General features: G+C 43.5%; 1 protein-coding gene across 2 annotated transcripts in view; it reads right to left on the reverse strand.

The window, feature by feature from the left end:
- Positions 1-17,992, reverse strand: part of col4a3 (collagen, type IV, alpha 3) — a 53,407-nt gene that overhangs the window by 1,113 nt on the left and 34,302 nt on the right. The window contains exons 21-51 of one of the 2 annotated variants that reach the window (XM_048263848.1): positions 17,668-17,832; positions 16,811-16,894; positions 16,469-16,561; positions 16,285-16,355; positions 15,081-15,269; positions 14,577-14,742; positions 14,174-14,266; positions 13,898-14,002; positions 13,721-13,815; positions 13,481-13,631; positions 13,172-13,285; positions 11,986-12,153; positions 11,297-11,386; positions 10,969-11,103; positions 10,641-10,739; positions 10,331-10,420; positions 8,843-8,982; positions 8,415-8,541; positions 8,062-8,142; positions 7,667-7,768; positions 7,050-7,097; positions 6,359-6,544; positions 5,746-5,876; positions 5,448-5,520; positions 5,050-5,121; positions 4,763-4,888; positions 4,491-4,589; positions 3,225-3,437; positions 2,841-3,018; positions 1,892-2,006; positions 596-768 (exon numbers count right to left, since the gene is read on the reverse strand). In XM_048263848.1, coding sequence (XP_048119805.1) covers positions 596-768; positions 1,892-2,006; positions 2,841-3,018; positions 3,225-3,437; positions 4,491-4,589; positions 4,763-4,888; positions 5,050-5,121; positions 5,448-5,520; positions 5,746-5,876; positions 6,359-6,544; positions 7,050-7,097; positions 7,667-7,768; positions 8,062-8,142; positions 8,415-8,541; positions 8,843-8,982; positions 10,331-10,420; positions 10,641-10,739; positions 10,969-11,103; positions 11,297-11,386; positions 11,986-12,153; positions 13,172-13,285; positions 13,481-13,631; positions 13,721-13,815; positions 13,898-14,002; positions 14,174-14,266; positions 14,577-14,742; positions 15,081-15,269; positions 16,285-16,355; positions 16,469-16,561; positions 16,811-16,894; positions 17,668-17,832 — 3,772 coding nt within the window. Of the gene's footprint in view, positions 1-595; positions 769-1,891; positions 2,007-2,840; positions 3,019-3,224; positions 3,438-4,490; positions 4,590-4,759; positions 4,889-5,049; positions 5,122-5,447; positions 5,521-5,745; positions 5,877-6,358; positions 6,545-7,049; positions 7,098-7,666; positions 7,769-8,061; positions 8,143-8,414; positions 8,542-8,842; positions 8,983-10,330; positions 10,421-10,640; positions 10,740-10,968; positions 11,104-11,296; positions 11,387-11,985; positions 12,154-13,171; positions 13,286-13,480; positions 13,632-13,720; positions 13,816-13,897; positions 14,003-14,173; positions 14,267-14,576; positions 14,743-15,080; positions 15,270-16,284; positions 16,356-16,468; positions 16,562-16,810; positions 16,895-17,667; positions 17,833-17,992 lie in introns of those variants that run through there. The other variant, XM_048263849.1, reaches the window with a different exon arrangement.

Genomic DNA, 17,992 nt, shown 5'->3' on the forward strand with positions numbered 1-17,992 from the left:
CATACCGTTGTGCTAACCACTTATCTATCTGTCCACATACCGTTGAGAGTTTGCAGGCAAATTTAGACCTGATCTGATCATGAGATTGCTGTTAACCAACAAACTGATGGTTGTATGTATTCACTGAACAAAGATTATGAAAATAAAACACAACTTTTACACTAGAAAATTAATCAAAACAGATATTAGTGCTGAAACCTATCTGAATTCTTCTCTTTCTGCTGACGAAAAAAACAAATGGCCGCCATTTTTTTTGTGCGTGCACAATGCATTTTTTTGTCAGGTATCATACAGGGTGTGAATAGCCCAGCTGTGTGGCCAAGGCTAATTGTACCAGGGGTGCAAATAGCCACTCCGTTAGGATAAATATGCATCATGGGATAGACATGCACACATATACATACACAAATATACATCTCTATCCACATGCATGAATATGCAAACATGACCAGACCACACAAGTACTGTACACATGCACAAACTTGCAACAAAAATCCATATGAAAAATCTCTCTCTCACTCTCTGTCACACTCTCTCTCTCTCTCTCTCTCTCTCTCTCTCTCTCTCACACATACACACACACACACACAGATACCTGAACATGCTGTTGGGGTTCAGAGATGCCAGCCAATAACTGTAGGAGTCGGTGTAGTAGTTGCAGGTGCCGCGGCCGTGGCACTCGATGAAGGGGATCCTGCGGAAGTGCTCCAGGCAAGAGCCAGGGGACGCCAGGGGCTGCCCTGACCCTTCAGCTCCAGCGCCCAATTGCTGAGGGAGGACGAGGGAGAGGAGGGGAGAGAGGGATGACGGGACAGAGAGAGAGAGAGAGAGAGAAGAAAGTGGTGATATCAGGGTGAGAGGGAGGGAAGACAGATAGATAGATAAAACAGTAGGGGACAAAGGGAAGGAGAACATGAGAAGTAGGAGAGGAGGCAGAGCAGAGGGTAATGGTAGACATGTGAACGTGAGAGAAACATCCTAAAACATAGGTATTACGCAATAGAGAGCAGTGAAAACTGGACGAGTCATGAGACTTCATCCTTGCAATTAACTGATTTATTAAGGCATAGATGCACTTACATATGCAAACATATTTACGATTTTAGGTCACTGAACACAGTTTGTTATAATAATAATGGGCTGTTCATCTATAAAATAATAGCCCTGAGACCAGCTCTAATAGCTAATTGCAAACCCTGATGCTCTACAGTTTTACAGATTCCACACTGATACAGGGCCCACATTTGTGTGAGCAGCAATTTCCTTCTGTTATATTTTAGTCATTTTCTTTATGTCATACTATTTTCTTGGTTCTTTGTTTAAAGCCACAGAAATGGCGGGAACAGGAACATTTTTGTAAGCAGACAGAATGTTGTCATCGTACAATGGCAAATGGCATATGCCTAATTAATCGTTCCCCTACAAGAGACATCTAAGGCCATTTAACTGCCCCCCCCCCCGCCCTCCAATCTGACCCCAGACAGGAATGTCATTATATCTAACCATGAGTGTCCTAGACCTGGGTTCATTGTCTTGGCTTCACTTTGCAACATTGTGCTGTGCTGTGCGTGGAGCAGAGCTACCATAACTCTGCTGTAACACCCAGAATAAAGAATAAATAACTATTCTTTCGCAAGCCAGCCTTAAGTTTTACCTGCTCTAGCATTGGATTGACATTGAATCAACTCGGTCAACTCGGTGTCTCCATTTGGAATTAAAGAGACGGTTTTTAATAGCATTCTTCACTTCCATTATGTAAGAATTTTGTAAAACAAGAAAGGCTGCTTGTATTTGAGTATGTTCAAATATGTGTATTATACTGTATATCCATAGCTATTTATGTATTATATATTACAGGTCCACATTAGAGTGTTGAAGGCCATCCCCTTACCATGACAAAAGAGTATCCCTGCCACAGGGAGAGCCAACCACGAGGGCAGTCTGGGACCAGGCTCATCTGGCTGTGCACAGCGATGATGTTTGCCCTGGCCTCACACACAACACACCTGAAAGAAGAGGAACAGGAGCAAACAGAGGTGATATATTAAAGAGAAACTTAGCAGTTTTGGCAAATTCTTCGCTGTTTTCTCGCTTTTTGCTCGCAGGTTTGCTCCTCCTACAACTTCAGAGTATATATTTTACGAAATTCCTCAATCTATCAGACTGCCGTTTCCTCTTTCCCTGTTCCTCCGACAACAGTTTGCTGGCTTTCTGCTTCTTTGCGGTGGCTCTGCCATGACAAATGTCTGAGAAACTCCATCGCTACCTTGTTCTAGCTGGTGCCTGGCGTGTATGTGTGTAGTGCAGTAAAGCAATGTGTTACATCGCGAGGTATGGCTAGCGAGCTATGGCTGCAAGATTTTCTGTCTCTGAGGCCGTCGGCCCGCCGGCCCAAAGTTGCAAGGGTGTTTTTTCTGCTCACAGGCACTAGGGGGAAGTGAGACGGCCACCATTCAACCCGAAAAAGTCATATAACCATTTCAATGACAATGAATGAAGCTGTTCTATAAAGGTATAAAAAAACTTCATAGAAAAACATGACCAATCACACATGTTCTCTGTCCAGGCGGAAAACGCTCTTGCATGTCCACACAGATCTAAGGAAACCAGTGTTTTAGAAAATTTTCACTTTAGAGGGCATTTGTAAAAAACTCAAAGACAAAATGCTGTTTACATGTGGACGAAAGGCCCAAATGCGTAAAAGAATATCAGTATTAAAAAATATCCGGGTATGTGTGTACAGGGCCTAAGTATCATGGTTTTGCCTCTCTTTGATAGTATTTACCCCTCCCTGACAAATGAAGTCAGTGTTTAGTATCATGATTGTTGGGTGAGCGTACCTGCTTACGTATTTCTCCAGTTCAGAGCCAGAGATTAGGGCCATGTCACTGGGCATTGGATGGTCAGTGGAGAGCCAGTAGGAGTAGTCGTTTCGAGAGGCGTAGCGACATGTGTTGTCCGTATTGCAGAAAAGGAAAGGCATGCTGGAAAAGCGCATCAGACAGCTGCCCATGGTACCTGCACACAAGATTGCATGCACACACACACACACACACACATACACACACACACACACACACCCACACACGTTTGATTTGAAAATTCATAACTTTGAAGCCATTTGCACCTTCACCTCACTAACAAAATAGCCATTTTAATAGTAATTTTAATTCATAGTTTGTGTCTGTGTGTGTATGTGCATGTTTGGGCAACTTTTCTTGTACCTAGATCTTGTCCATGCCCTCTGTTGTTGCCATTGATGAAGAGCAGCGAGTAGCCAACGTAGAGCTGCTTGGTGCCGGCAGGGCAGCATGGGTTTGTGTCCTTCTGACTGTGGTGGGTGAACAGGAAGCCGTCACCAGCCACACCTCCATTCACCAGGCCACGGGTCCCCTTAATACCTTTCTGACCCTTACTGCCCGGGTAGCCCGGAGGACCTGAGAACAATACGCACACACACACACACACGGACATACACATGGACATACACACACAGAGACACACAAACACAGGCATGGATAAATGTACGTCTATGTACTTCATATGTATATGAATGCATTGCATTTGCTTTTCACCATCAAAGTGACATACAGTACTTATAGTAATATAGTAATATAGGATATATATATGATAATGTATAAATATATATATATATATATGTTCCAAGTGAAAAACTACCGAGTAAAGGCCTCCACTTTCGATTACATTAGATTCCATTGTTTTCCCCACACCACACACCAGTGTCAAACATTTCAGTTCTATTTTGTCTGCGTCACTCAATAAAATCCATTGTTTATTCAATTCTGGTCAGCACTCATGCAGGTGCCTATATGTGGAGCGTTTAAAAGTGTATTTTAATGTATCGATTCTACCTTAACACAGATGATTTCACTAATCAGCAGATTTGACGGACTGAATAATTATGCTAGTTAAAATCAACTGGTTTAGTGAATCATTGGGAATATGTTGTAGGACTTTCAGACCCCGTTTACATTTATTCTTAAAATGTGTCCTGGGTGATCTGATCACAGGTGGTCAGTTCTAAATACAAGTGTAAACAATCATCAAGACGCATTGTGATCTGATCACTCAAACCACTTGTCGAAGTGGTCTGAGATGCATTTGACCACATAGCTTTTGTAGTGTAAACTCAAATGCGTTCTGATGAGTCCCAGAGGATGGGAGTTCTAATGAATGTGACGTTAGAAATAGCGGAATCTAAACAAAAGTGGTCAGCAACGTCTCTGCATGTACACCTTGAATACAAGTGTTCTGTGATGTGTCTCGCCTGACCACTTGTGATCTCTAAACCCTGTGATCGGATCACCCAAGAACAAAAAACAAATATAAACACGATCTTACTTTCGAAAGCTTTTTCAACTCTGACATGTGATCTGGCAGGCTAGCCTGAATCAGGTCAGAGAGTTGTCGGCATGATACCAACCACTAGACAAAATAAAGATAGTCTGAACAGGTCCCTTCATGCTCACCTTGCGTGCCTGGAAATCCTCTATCTCCTTTTTGCCCTGGATATCCAGGCAGACCCTGGAATCCTATTCTACCTTGGAAGCCTTTCGCACCGCTCGGTCCTGTAGAGATGAAGAGGGCATGGGTTACAGTAGAAAGGGCAGAAACGTCAACAAGGTTGAACAAATCCAGCAGTGTATTTAGTGATGTAAACACACACACAACTGTGTCTGCAAGTGTTTTTATTTATGTAGATACCAATCCCTGTGAATGTGTGTGTGTGTGCGCTCACAACCTGGCCGTCCATTCTGTCCCGCTTCTCCAGGTCTCCCTGCTTCACCCTTTCGTCCTAGGAGTCCAGGTTGACCTGGGTCTCCTGGCACCAGAATCACTGGATTGTTCACACTTGGTCCTGGAAGTCCTAAAGACCAAAGAATTACAGGAAATGTCATTACATTTGGTATGCTTGGGTGACCTCTGGTTTCAGCCATCACACTCTTATGGCAGAGAGGCTCAGTTCAGTTGTACAGCTATTCTCTTCTCCATAATGTGTTTTGTTATTTGAAAATGAGTTCATCTTACCTTTAGGTCCAGGCTCTCCTTTTTGTCCAGCACATCCTAGTTGTCCTGTAGCTCCAGCGACTCCTTTCTGACCTGTGCGCACACAGAGGCTAGTCACACGCATGAACCTACTCTACTTAAAATGATGACATTTACTGGGTTGGCTTATGGATGAAATGAAATCACTGAAGGACCGGACAGGATGATGAGCAGCTTGGTCAACCTTTCATTGGGTTTCAAGAGTTTTTTTTTTCATGATGAGTTATGAGTCCTATATTTATGCCAACACTGAAACTGGCATGATCCTGATCCCTGAACAGCCAATCCCAGCTCAAATGTATGCCTGGGATTCCTACAGTATACTGTATACACTGTATGTATGTGAGCCGGTGTGCTTAGATGTGCATAAATATGCTTACCAGTTGGTCCCTGACCACCTTCTCGCCCCATGGCACCTTTATCTCCATTAAACCCTGGGGGTCCCGGTAATCCCTAGAAACACAATTGTGCTTGAATGCTTTAGCCGAGTGGCATAATTATGTTTCTTTCACTAGGTCACTGCTGGATTATAGCCCTAGAAGATCTGCAATCTGGTGGTAAAATACACTTCATACCATGTGCATGTATGTACAAATATTTCTACACATTTTTTTGTATTCGTTTCCTAATAAATGTTGCAGCATGCAGATAATGTGATATGTATGTTCTCTTTCTCACTGCTATGCCTGGCTGTCCGGTGTCTCCTTTGTATCCGGGATAACCTGGCAGTCCTGGGTAGCCCTTGTCCCCCTTGTCTCCATTAAGGCCAGGTCCTGGGGGCCCCCTGGGACCCTTTAAGCCCTTTGGTCCTGCAGAGCATCAGAGGGGTCAGAAGTCAGTAACGGGGCATCCTATCTGCATCTGAGTGAGCGACTACCGTGTAGCATTGAATGCTCTTAAATTTAATTTAATTGAATCCGTTAAATGTGGCCTTCTATTGCGTCACATTTCTCTTTCAAAATAGCAGAGCAACACGTGCGATAGAAAGTAAATAGATAATGGCCGCCCGACAAAAGTTGTGCTCAAAATGTTGTGTTGCCTCATGCTGCACAACACTGCTTCACATCACATACAGTTAGGACACTGAAATTGAAAACAATTAAACTGTAACGAAACTGATTTTATCGCTAACACTCGCTCACATTGTGTGTAGTTAGGATATTCTTGAATTTCCCCTTGGGGATCAATAAAGTATCTATCTATCTATCTATCTATCTATCTATCTATCTATATGGTGTAAGATATGGACAGCACTGCTAACGGATCCTTTAATCAGGGCATGTGTTCTTACCTGAAGGTCCATGTGGTCCACAGGGGCCCCTGTCTCCTTTGGGGCCATCCACACAGCGCCCTTCAATGCCTGGAGGGCCGGGTGGCCCCTGGGGGCCCACTAGTCCTGGGGGTCCTGTGTCTCCTACTTCACCCCATGGCCCAAGGGGACCATAGGGGCCTGGAAAACCCACATCTCCCATCATACCTGCAGAGAACAGAAGGACACACACACACACATAAGCAAAATGCTATGATAGTGCAAATGCTAAGCATCAAGAGTAAAAAAAAAAAAAAAAAAAAAACCTTTTAAGGGAGTAGTCTCTTACTTACGCCTACGTCTAATCTAGCTGTGAAGAGCGAAATATCTGTGTGTGTCTGTCCATCTGTCTGTGTATGTGTGTGTTTGCATATCTTGAGTTGGACTGTTCATCTAATCGACTCCAGACTCGGCAAGTGTATGGCCAGGGACCTGAGATATTCAGATCAATAAGTCATCATTGCCAAATGTAAAGCAGTTTGAGCTGCATTCTGTGTATGACAGGTGCTTATTATTATTATTATCATTATGAATATCATTAAAAGGTATGTGGGACTCATGAATCCTGTATTATTGATTGTCAGTGTGTCCTCATGTATGTATGTATGTATGTACAGTATGTGTGTGTGTGTGTGTGTGTGTGTGTGTGTGTGTGTGTGTGTGTGTGTCATACCTTTTATCCCCTTTGGTCCCGGTGGTCCTGGGGGGCCATATTCAGACGCTGCAGAGACACAAGAACACAATAAAGCGCTCAAATAATCAGCTTGCCTGAGTGTGTGTACACAGTGGGTATGAATATTGTATGTCTCAATATCCTTTTTGTGGTGTATATGTTGGTGAGTACAACATGCAAACAAGACTTTGCCAATGAAATACGATGCCAAAGTAAAATAGATGTCATTTAAACATATATAATCCTATGCTAGACAAGTCTGCTTGATATAATGTCCTCGACATAGGGCTTGTAACAGAAAAAGAGTAATTATGTCTACTTATCACCATATTTTTGTAATTGTGTCTACTTATGTCAATGTTTCTGTATTGTTTTATTTGTTTCTGTTTGTTACTACTACATGTCTATTTGTTGAATGTATAGAGAGTTAACACCTACCGCAGTCAAATTCCTTGTGTACGTAAGTATACTTGGCCAATAAAACTGATTCTGATTCTGATTGTGTCTACTTATGTTGATGTATATGTAATTGTGTCTACTTATGTTCATGCTTCTGTGATTGTGTGTGGGTTGGTGGGGTGGGTGAACGTGGGCATCTGTGGAGGGTAACATCTCACCTCCTATATCTCCCTTCTCTCCTGCTGGTCCTGGAATCCCATCCCTGCCTTGGTTCCCTCTGACCCCCGGAGGGCCTGGGTCCCCTGGCCGGCCGTCCGTCCCTGCAGTCAGAGATGGAGGTGGTGAGGAGGAGGAGGAGGAGGAGGAGGAGTAGGGGAGGAGAAAGGAAGGTGGAATGATGAAGAGTGGATAAAACACAACGGTAACGCTTTAGAACACAACACACAAGACACAACAACATACAACACCATCATGTGCACAACCCATTCTCCCATCAGTCTCCAATCACTGACATTGTGTACCTTCAGTTTTGAAATGGGAATAAAGGTTTTAGTTTGGTTTTTGTTTCGGAACTTGTTTTGTCGTCATATTTCTCCGACACACTCTCACACACCTGGGAGGCCACCTGGTCCCGGAAGGCCGCGAGGACCTTGAAGGCCATCGCTGCCCTTCTCTCCTCCGCGTCCTGGAGGACCTGAGGGAGATAGGACAAGAGAATGTTGGAAGACAAGTTATCTATGCAAGAGAATCTAACTTTACCAGAAACCTAAGATAATTCAAAACTAACTACTGCTTGTATGTGCATTCGTAGGGCAACAACTTGGTGTGCTGTGCTATGTGTGTGTGTGTGTGTGTGTGTGTGTGTGTGTGTGTGTGTGTGTGTTTGTTTGTTTGTTTGTGTGTGTGTGTGTGTTTGTGTGTATTATGTGTGTGTGTGTGGGGGGGGCTCTGTTACTGGGCTCTTACCTGGCAATCCTGGTAGCCCAGAAACACCTCTCTCTCCAGTGAACCCTTTGAAGCCATGATTACCGGATTCCCCTGAAGGGCCCTTGGGGCCTCTGATCCCCTTCCCGCCGAAGTTCCCCGGCTCCCCCTGGTGGAGGGAGGAATGGTCGCAAGAAGTTGAGAGGTAAAGAGCGCCACAGAGAAAGATACATGTTAAAAAAAAAATTGTACGATGGCCTGATGATAGTCAAGTTTGATCATTTTAAGTATCATGTGGAATGGAAGCATGTGCATGCAGGCGCACAAACAATATGTTGATCTATACGATAATTCCAATCACAATTCCAACCTAATTACAATTCATATCCTCTAACTGCTGAATAGAAAGACAATGTTGCTAAGACTTTTTACACCGCACATGCATGTAGGGGACATGATGGTTTTGCTACCCTTGGTCCTTGAGCGCCCTTAGAACCTTCTCCAAGTGGGCTTGCATTTCCCTTGGGGCCTTTGGCTCCCTTGGCTCCTGGAACTCCTGCAGGTCCCTCTGAGCCCGAAGAGCCTTTTTCACCTTTTTGTCCCTTCAAACCTGAGAAAGAATGAACATGGGTTAACACAGGTGACATACTGTGTGAGTGTGTGTATGTGTGTTAACATTAAAGATGAAATAAAAAATGACGTTAGTCCGCACACTGAAAAACTCCTTATAAAAAAGATTTTAATCACCGCATGTGGTGATTAAAATCTTTTTTATAAGAAATCTTTTTTTATAAGGAGTTTTCAGTGTGCAGACTAACGTCATTTTTTATTTCTGAAGTATTCGGGTCCAGCACCTGTTTGAATCTGGATGTGCGCGTTCTTTTTTTGTATTTTTTGTATTTTTAAAATTAAAGATGCCCTAGGGTCAGGATTGTAGCCTACATTTGTATCCATACATACACTGCCGTTTAAAAGTTTGGGGTCACTTACAAATGTCCTTGTTTTCATCATTAATGTTGTAAATGACTGTTGTAGAAAGAAATGGCTGATCTTTAAAGCAATCTCTACATTGCCCATTATCAGCATTCATCAAATGTTCCAAAGGCAAAACTGCTGCACTGACTAAAAAAAACAATGCAACTAATCTCAGCTGGTATTCTGTCTATAATTACATTACATTACATTTAGCAGACACTTCTTGATATGTAAGTGACTTACATATGTCAGCTATATTACAAGGGATCACATTGTCCCCGGAGCAACTTGGGGTTAAGTGCCTTGCTCAAGGGCACAGCGGTGGAAGCCGGGAATTGAACCGACAACTTTCAGGCTTTTGCACGCTTGCCCAGCTCCTTAACCATTACACTACCACCGCCCCCCCAATAATAATATAATGGAGTGGAATGGAAATTTCTAAGTGACCCCAAACTTTTAAACGGGTATTGTACGCATTTTGTGTATGTATTGCGTATGTGTATTATGTGTATTCCATATACAGTACACCATGACTTATGGTTACGGTTTACAACATTGTGTGAGTTTAATTTCTAGAAAACTTCTGGGGTACTTTTTGTACACTTTGACCTTTGACCACTTTAAATCATATCTTAAAACTTACCATTACTCCCCAGCTTTTAACTCAGTATAAGGGCTTATTCGATCTATGTTATTTTCTATTCTGTACTGTTTGTCTTTTACATGTACATAACTTACTGATATGTTTGTTTGTACCACTTCCCCTGCTCTTGTGTATTGATCATTCATTATCTGTCTATCAGGTTTTTCAAACTTTTACTTATTGTACAGCACTTTGGTCAAGTGGTGTAGTATTTAAAGTGCTTTACAAATAAACATGACTTGACTTGATAGTAAATGCTTATCGTACATGACTGTGTGGAATCTTGGACTTAAGCATGAATAGACTGCCGTGTGTGCCTGCGTATTAAATGTCCTGTTACCTGGAAAACCAATTAGTCCTGGAGATCCACGATCTCCATTTACACCGGGAGGTCCCAGTAAGCCGTCTGCACCGGGATCGCCAACGGGACCTGTGCACAAAATGAAATGAGGAGGAAAGTGATAAAGGTAGAATGAGGGAGAGATGTCGAGAGAAAAGTTAAGAATGAAGAACAGAAGTCTGTGTGAGTTGGGGGAGCACATATTACACATGTGTAATAAACAGTGTGTGTGTGTGTGTGTGTGTGTGTGTGTGTGTGAGTGTGTATGTGTGTGGTGGGGAGAGCTGTGTTTTGATGCTGTGTTGACTACCTGGTGGGCCAGTGCTTCCTGGTGACCCATTTTTGCCATTGATTCCATCGAATCCCACAGAGCCAGGCACACCTCTGTCTCCAGTGGCACCAGGAGGACCTATGGAACACACACATGGAGCACAGAATGGGAAACACATAGAGGCAAAGCCATTAGTTGAAAGTGTGTAAACCTACAGTATCTTCTATGAAACAATAGAATATGGGGAGCCATCTCCAAACAAACATAGAATACAGTGGAGATAGGGGCAAACTGACATGAAAATAGGAAACATGAAGATGGGTCAATTATATTTTCAACCGGATTTTGAGATCTTAAGAAAACTCACCTGTTGGCCCTGGGTCTCCTTTGTCCCCAGGCATAGGCACAGTCCGGTTCTCCCCTTTGGATCCTGGAGGCCCCATGTCTCCACGTGGACCTCGGAGACCTGGGGGTCCAATAGCGCCATCGATACCAGGCTGTCCTGTTGAGCACTCTATACTGTCAACATGATCTTGAACAACTTGAAAAACTTCAACATTTTCATCATCACCATCATCATCATCATCATCATTTTGGCCAAAATCATCTGCATTAGAAAGTAAATTGTAAGACGGAGAGCAATCAATAGATAAAGCAAATGCACATGCCACAAAAATGCATGGCATGGATCTCACCTCGAGGCCCAGGTGGCCCATCTTGCCCAGGGTTGCCACTCGGTCCCGGTGGCCCAACTGGGCCTGGACTTCCTTGGTTTCCCCGATGACCTGAACCCAATCACAACACATCACAATCCTTTTATGTGTGCATGTGTATCTGTATGTGTATGTTATGTACCGGTATGTGTGTAGTATGTATTGCATGTATGTGCGTACTGTACAGTCAAAGTAGCTACGCATATTGTAAGATATTTAGTGGCTCTATCTCTCCACTCAAGATAGCATGCCAGTTTAGAGTACCTTACATTAGTAAGTGGATGAATAATATCCTAAATAATACCAACTCACCCTTGTTTTCCAAAACCAAATTATAAATGAAAAACCCCAATAAATTGTTTAATGGTGTCCTGCTGACAAGCTTAAAAAAGCAACTCCAAGCACTGAAGGTGTGAATGCAGGTTGATGCAAGTAACATGTGTATGTGAGTATACAGGTATGTGGTGTGTGCATGTGTATGTGAGTATACGGGTATGTGGTGTGTGCATGTGTGTGTGAGTATACGGGTATGTGGTGTGTGCATGTGTGTGCGTGCAGGGGCGCAGCTACCCATTTTTTGAGGGGTATGCAACAACAATATTGATGCCCCCCCCTCCCAACCCACCCCCCCAAAAACAAAACACACTGTGTGCGTGCGCCAGGTGTGCTACCTGCTTTTCCTTGTATGCCATCTTCACCCTTGAAGCCCTTAAGTCCAGTCGCACCTTTGAGACCAGGTGCTCCAGGAAACCCTGGGATTCCAAACGGGCCCTGGTTCCCCGGTATACCCCGGCCTGGTGGACCAGGAAACCCTGTATCACCTGGTTCTCCTTGTAGACCTGTGAATATGAAAGGCAGACAGACCAAGAAATACAAATAACTAACTATTATTAACTAACTAACTTGAAACCTAACATACACATGCTGAGCATACACATGCTGAGAGACTTGATGTGAGTGTAGCCACCACACACATTTGCGTGACAATTACAGTATGCCCGCCCTACGTCTGTTTTATGTTCTACATTTGTTTAATAAATAAGAGCCAAAAAATACACATATATAATAAACATCTTAGGAAAGACAGAGGTAGTTTGTCCGTAGTTAAACTGACTCTCGTAAAGGAATTCTAGTCAATGCTGCTGGTGGATTCAAACGTTAAAGTGGGATTTGGCAGGTGAGGGAATCTGGAGTGAAAGATCTGGAGTGATGGTGCAGTGGGGAATCACCTTCTGTTGAAGTAGAACTTGAAAGAATGTAATTCTGCAAATATTATGCATATCGAGGATATACATTACTTAAAAATATTTCCAGGTGTCTTTAGAACTTATTACCGTATGAAAAAAGGACTATTCAACTAAAATCTTGATTTCAGCCTACAAGAAGTTTATTCATTTATAACTTTAATTAAAATTAGCACATTGTGGCAAGGAGGTAAACTGTATTGCAGCCAGGTCTGAGAATTTGAAGACAATTACAAAACATGTAGCAATAGCACAAACGTACTGTAGCAATAACTAGCAAATGAGATGTATCAAAGCAACACCACGTAGTTCTTTCACCTTAAAATAACGGTTTCATTTTGATGCCACACTGACTTTCAATGGAGAATGGAATCAGAAATTAGCAATAAGTGCCTGGAAAGCTTGCTATTGCACTATTTAACACTGTTGTTATGGGTAGGAGCATGACATGATTTTTGTTTGTTAGGGTGAATTGGATACCCCCTTAGCGCCAAATGGCTACCCAGTATGTTCATAGTTGAAAGGGAATTTCTACATTGTGTTACTTTAATCATCTTACTCATCACTATTCTGGTCCACTTCAGTTTAATGGACAAGGGCATTATTTGCCTACCTGGGGCACCTGGAGGACCCCTGGGACCAGTCACTCCTCCCTGTCCTGGGCCTCCAAACGTACAGTTCCCAGAATAACCTTTTGGACCGTCTGGTCCACTTCCACCAGGAGACCCTGACAGAATAATATATTTTATATATATAAATGCAGAAGTATTTCATATTTTGCTGTAGTAATTGAGTAATTATGACAAGAAAAGTTTAACACAATGGTGTAGCCAGGAATCAAACCGACAACCTACTGGCTACTGGATACTACAACAGTTCCTTAGCCACTTGGCAGCATGTAACTGTGTCATGGAACGCTCACCTGGTTCTCCAGGGGTACCATCTCTTCCGGACTCTCCTGGAGGGCCTGAGAAGCCAGTGGGCCCCGGGTCGCCAACAGGCCCAGGAGGACCGTCCTCCCCTTGGGCTCCCGGGCGGCCTTTCAGCCCCATGGGGCCAAAACCTCGCTCACCCTGTACACCGGAACAGACATTTAGCTTGGGTCTGAAACACACACAGACACATACACACACGTGAACATACACAACTGAATGTGACTTACCGCTTTCCCTGGCATCCCAGGAGGTCCGGAAGGTCCTGGGCGTCCAGGACTACCATACCCTGCCGGGCCTGGGGGCCCTATCTCACCCTCCTCACCTGAGAGAAAGAAGACATTGCATGAGACACACACACACACACACACACACACACATTTTTTGAGTACGAAAATCACGCAAACCTTTGGGTCCAATATTTCCTGGAGGGCCTTGTATAGAGTGACCCATTTGTCCTTTGGGGCCAAATAGACCAGGGAAACCTGGAAGACCAGTGCTGCCAGGAATGCCTGAAAACAGAATACACAGTCAACACCTTGTGTAGCCTACGTAAAGTATATGTTCACAAAGCCAACAATGCACAAGCCTGGAAAGCACTTGACATTTCTCAGGATAATACACACAACATACATTTGCATGTACAAAAATACAAATACCCTGTGTATATGTGTTTTCTGTACCTGGGGTCCCTGGTTGACCAGGTTGGCCTTTATTCCCTGGAGGGCCAATATCCCCTGGTGTGGTTAATATGGCTCCTGGCTCCCCTTTCTCTCCTACAAGAAACATGCCACCAAAGAATCAGAGACGTTTAGGTGGCAAGATGACACTGGTGCACCAGTATGAAAGAGTTACATCACTTTCACAAATGATGACGTTTAGAGAACACACTGGAGCTGGTAACACAACTCTAGACAGCAACAGCAGCCTCATTCTCTTCACTCCCTCACATATAAGTGCATACGCAAATGCAATAAACCTCAATGTGTCTGTCCAAGTTACAGCCCCAGCAGGCACACTCCATTCTGATTCTCATCACCATGCAAAGGTGACGGCTTCTTACGAGCACTTTCATGCGTACAGTACCTGCATCTCCAGCTGGACCTGGCAAGCCCTGCACTCCAGCATTCCCCTTGGGTCCCTGAGGGCCAGGTGGCCCCACCCCAAGGGCACCCTGGGTGCCAACGGGCCCCTGTCGGCCTGGAAACCCAGGTGATCCTGGGGTGCCACGGCTCCCCTTCTCCCCAAAGCTCTGGAGAGGTAGAATTAAAAGGTGGGAACAGACAGATATGTAGCCATTTAATTAATAATAGGCCAAAACAAAAAGTCAGACAGGAGAGGAACAAGAAGTGATCAAATTTGTAGTAAATGTTGCAGTTTTATCCCTGGGACATACACAAGAAAGTTATGGTTATAGGGCCCTAAGTGTCTTTGCTAGTTTTTATTAATTAGCTAACTGCTAACAATAGTTCATGCATGGCCGTTACAAGGCCTATAAGGAGCCCAGGGGGTTATGTGGACATGGGAACATGTGACCAGACCAAGAGCTGGCTGTGATAGCCCTCTTCAAAATGGCTCTTGCTCACTAACCGGCTCTCCTTTAGGTCCTGGCGAACCTCTTAGACCAGGGAGTCCTGCGCCTCCATCTGCTCCGTCCCGACCAGGGGGACCAGGCTGTCCAGGGTCTCCAGGATCACCTTTGTCATTTCGTGGCACTACGTAACCAGGGTTCCCCCTAGGCCCCGGAGTACCCTTCACACCACGGTTTCCAGTTGAGCCCTGCAGGAAATAAGTTATAATAAAAATGAGTGATGGGACAAAAAAGCATAACATGTTTGACCTCAGAGTAAGAACAAGGACATACTGAGGGCCAATATGGGCATCATGATTCCCATCAATTCTTAAAGGAGTAATGTGTAGTTGTCTTCAGTTGTCTTGATACTGTCTTGACGGCTTTTCCATTGACTGCCATTTGATGCAGTGTCTCTTGAGATACAATGTGGTATTACAGGAGTGTGCAAAGTATAGACAAATCTAGCTGGGAATTATTTTTTCTTCACAATTTTTTAATGGTTTAAACGTAAAATCCCACAGCACCTTTAGCCTTTAACTTGACCTACAGCACTAACTAAATAGTGTACACTTATTTTACACTTTATTAATTCATGACAAGGGTCTTGGTGATGAATCCAAGTAAATGAGTGAATATTGATACCTGACACCTCATTCACCATCTAGTGGGTATAGTTCTTGTTAGCTAGGTGGGACTTTTAGCTTTTGCTAATCTTGTGGGTCATACAACTACCATTGAAACCTTTTTCATGCTACTGAAAATAGTATAACCAGTTAGGTAGTTGATAGTAGCTTGGTAGTAAAGCATGTTGTGCTAGCATCTCTCACACATTGCTTTTTTTTGCCAGGGATGGCCACAGCTGTGATAAGGAATTGCAGAAAAAAACACTGCATCCCAGTCCAGTGTCCTCTCTTCACCCATGTCTTGGCTATTCTCACCTTTGCTTGCTACTGCCCTTGCTATCAGCCGGATGACTGTGTGACATTCATCACTGCATTCCAGAGTTATAACTGTCTTTGACATTATAGACCCTTTCAACAATAAAAACAAAAACAATGATTGAACGTTCTATTTGGGCCCCAATCTACTTCCTCTGCATTAAGATAACATATGGAATGTTAAAAAGGAAGTCTTGTGGGGCCAACTATGATGCTGAGAATGGAACTCTCTTGAAAGGGTCTTCTGCGTTATACTGTGTCCTAGTACAATTGATCAGCTCACCTGTGACCCAGGGGAACCAGGCAAACCAGTCACACCCAGATCACCTTTTACTCCTGTGAATCCTGGCCCTCCTGAAGTTGTATGAGGTATCAGAACACACACAAGAACACGGATTAGGAAAATCATTTAGGTGATTTGGTTGTGTATGACGATAAGCCAATGCCATCTTTGTGTTACATCTGACCTTTTGGCCCAGGTGGACCGGGATCTCCTTTCCGACCCTTGAATCCTTTAGGTGGTGGTCCAATGCAGGTGGTGCATTTCTCTCCCTTATCACCTTAGGGAATACAAAAAGGTAGGCAGGAGGAAAGGTGAGTATGCAAAAGAGTCAGAGAAATGCTCACAACATCACAACACTATATGACAACATGATATTTATGGAAAGAGGAGTGTAAAAACTGAAAGAGAGTGTAAAAAAAGAGGAGTGTAAAAAAAGAGGAGTGTAAAAACTGAAAAGAGAAGAGAAGAGGAAAATAGAAATGAAAGATTCAGATGGACGGGTCAATGAGCAGATAAATTGACCTACCCTGAAATCCCATGCCACCTTTACGTCCTGGTGGGCCCTGATAGCCCTTGAGTCCTCGAGGTCCCCGCTCTCCTTTACCCATTGCTATGTATGTAGAGGAAAGACATGCAAGAAAAACCTCAAGTAAACTCTACAGTGCTCAACTATAGCACCTTACAGTAGTGCAGTCCATAATTCTAATCCAATATACTCCTCCTCACGGTTGTCTAGCTGCCCATTCAGAAGGTTTGTCATTAACGATTGCTAAATTTCAACCACTTTCCCTTTAATTGAAGTACTTTTACCTACTCACTAAATAAGTCTAGTAGGTATAGTATACTGAATAAATCAAACCTAATCAAGCCTCAAACTGTTATTATGGCTTACTAACCTGGTCTCTGCAGACAAATTGAAGTATTTTTTTACCTTTGTGATTGTAAAGAAAGGGAATAAAAAACTACTTTTGCAGTCAGTGCATTACCTTGTTATTCTTCACATTGCCATCTTCTGAGGAGAAAGTCTGTACAAATGGATTACTGAACTCTTCTCCTTTTGCATCCTAGTAGCCTGTGCCATACTCAGTAATCAACTTTTTCAGACTTTCTCCACATAAGATGACGGTGACTGAAAATTGAAATTTGCCCGACAGCAATGATACATTTACAATGTGAAGCACATCTGCTGCTATGGGGTGAAATAACAGATTTGAAACAACTATTCAAGTATTCATACTGTATTATGTATATCTATCTATACCTGGCAAGAAACCTCTTTTTATGCACTCTGTAAAACCCTAGAATTTTTTTTTATGAAAGGTTTGACACTTTTTGTGATGCAGAGAGAGTTGTCAACAAATGTAAAAAACAAATATCAATGACCTGCTTTTCCTTTTGGTCCAGGGAAACCCGTTGGCCCTGGATCTCCTGGGGGTCCGTCTGGGCCAGGAGGGCCTGGATATGAGGGGCCAGGATCCCCCTTCTCTCCTTTCTGACCAGGAATGCCATCGCCCCCAGGCTTACCATCAGCCCCAGGGATAGATTCCGCTAGAGAACCACAAACAAGAGAACATGTAAGAACTGTATGTGTACGGACAGTATAAGCATGTTCAGTATAGGGATGGACGGCACGGCATGTTTGTGTGTGTGTCTGTCTGTGTGTGTCTGTGTCTGAGAGGGAGTGGACGAGGGTGTATGTGTGTGGTTA

Source organism: Alosa alosa, chromosome 15, assembly GCF_017589495.1.
Source record: "Alosa alosa isolate M-15738 ecotype Scorff River chromosome 15, AALO_Geno_1.1, whole genome shotgun sequence".
NCBI classification, from domain to species: Eukaryota; Metazoa; Chordata; class Actinopteri; order Clupeiformes; family Clupeidae; genus Alosa; species Alosa alosa.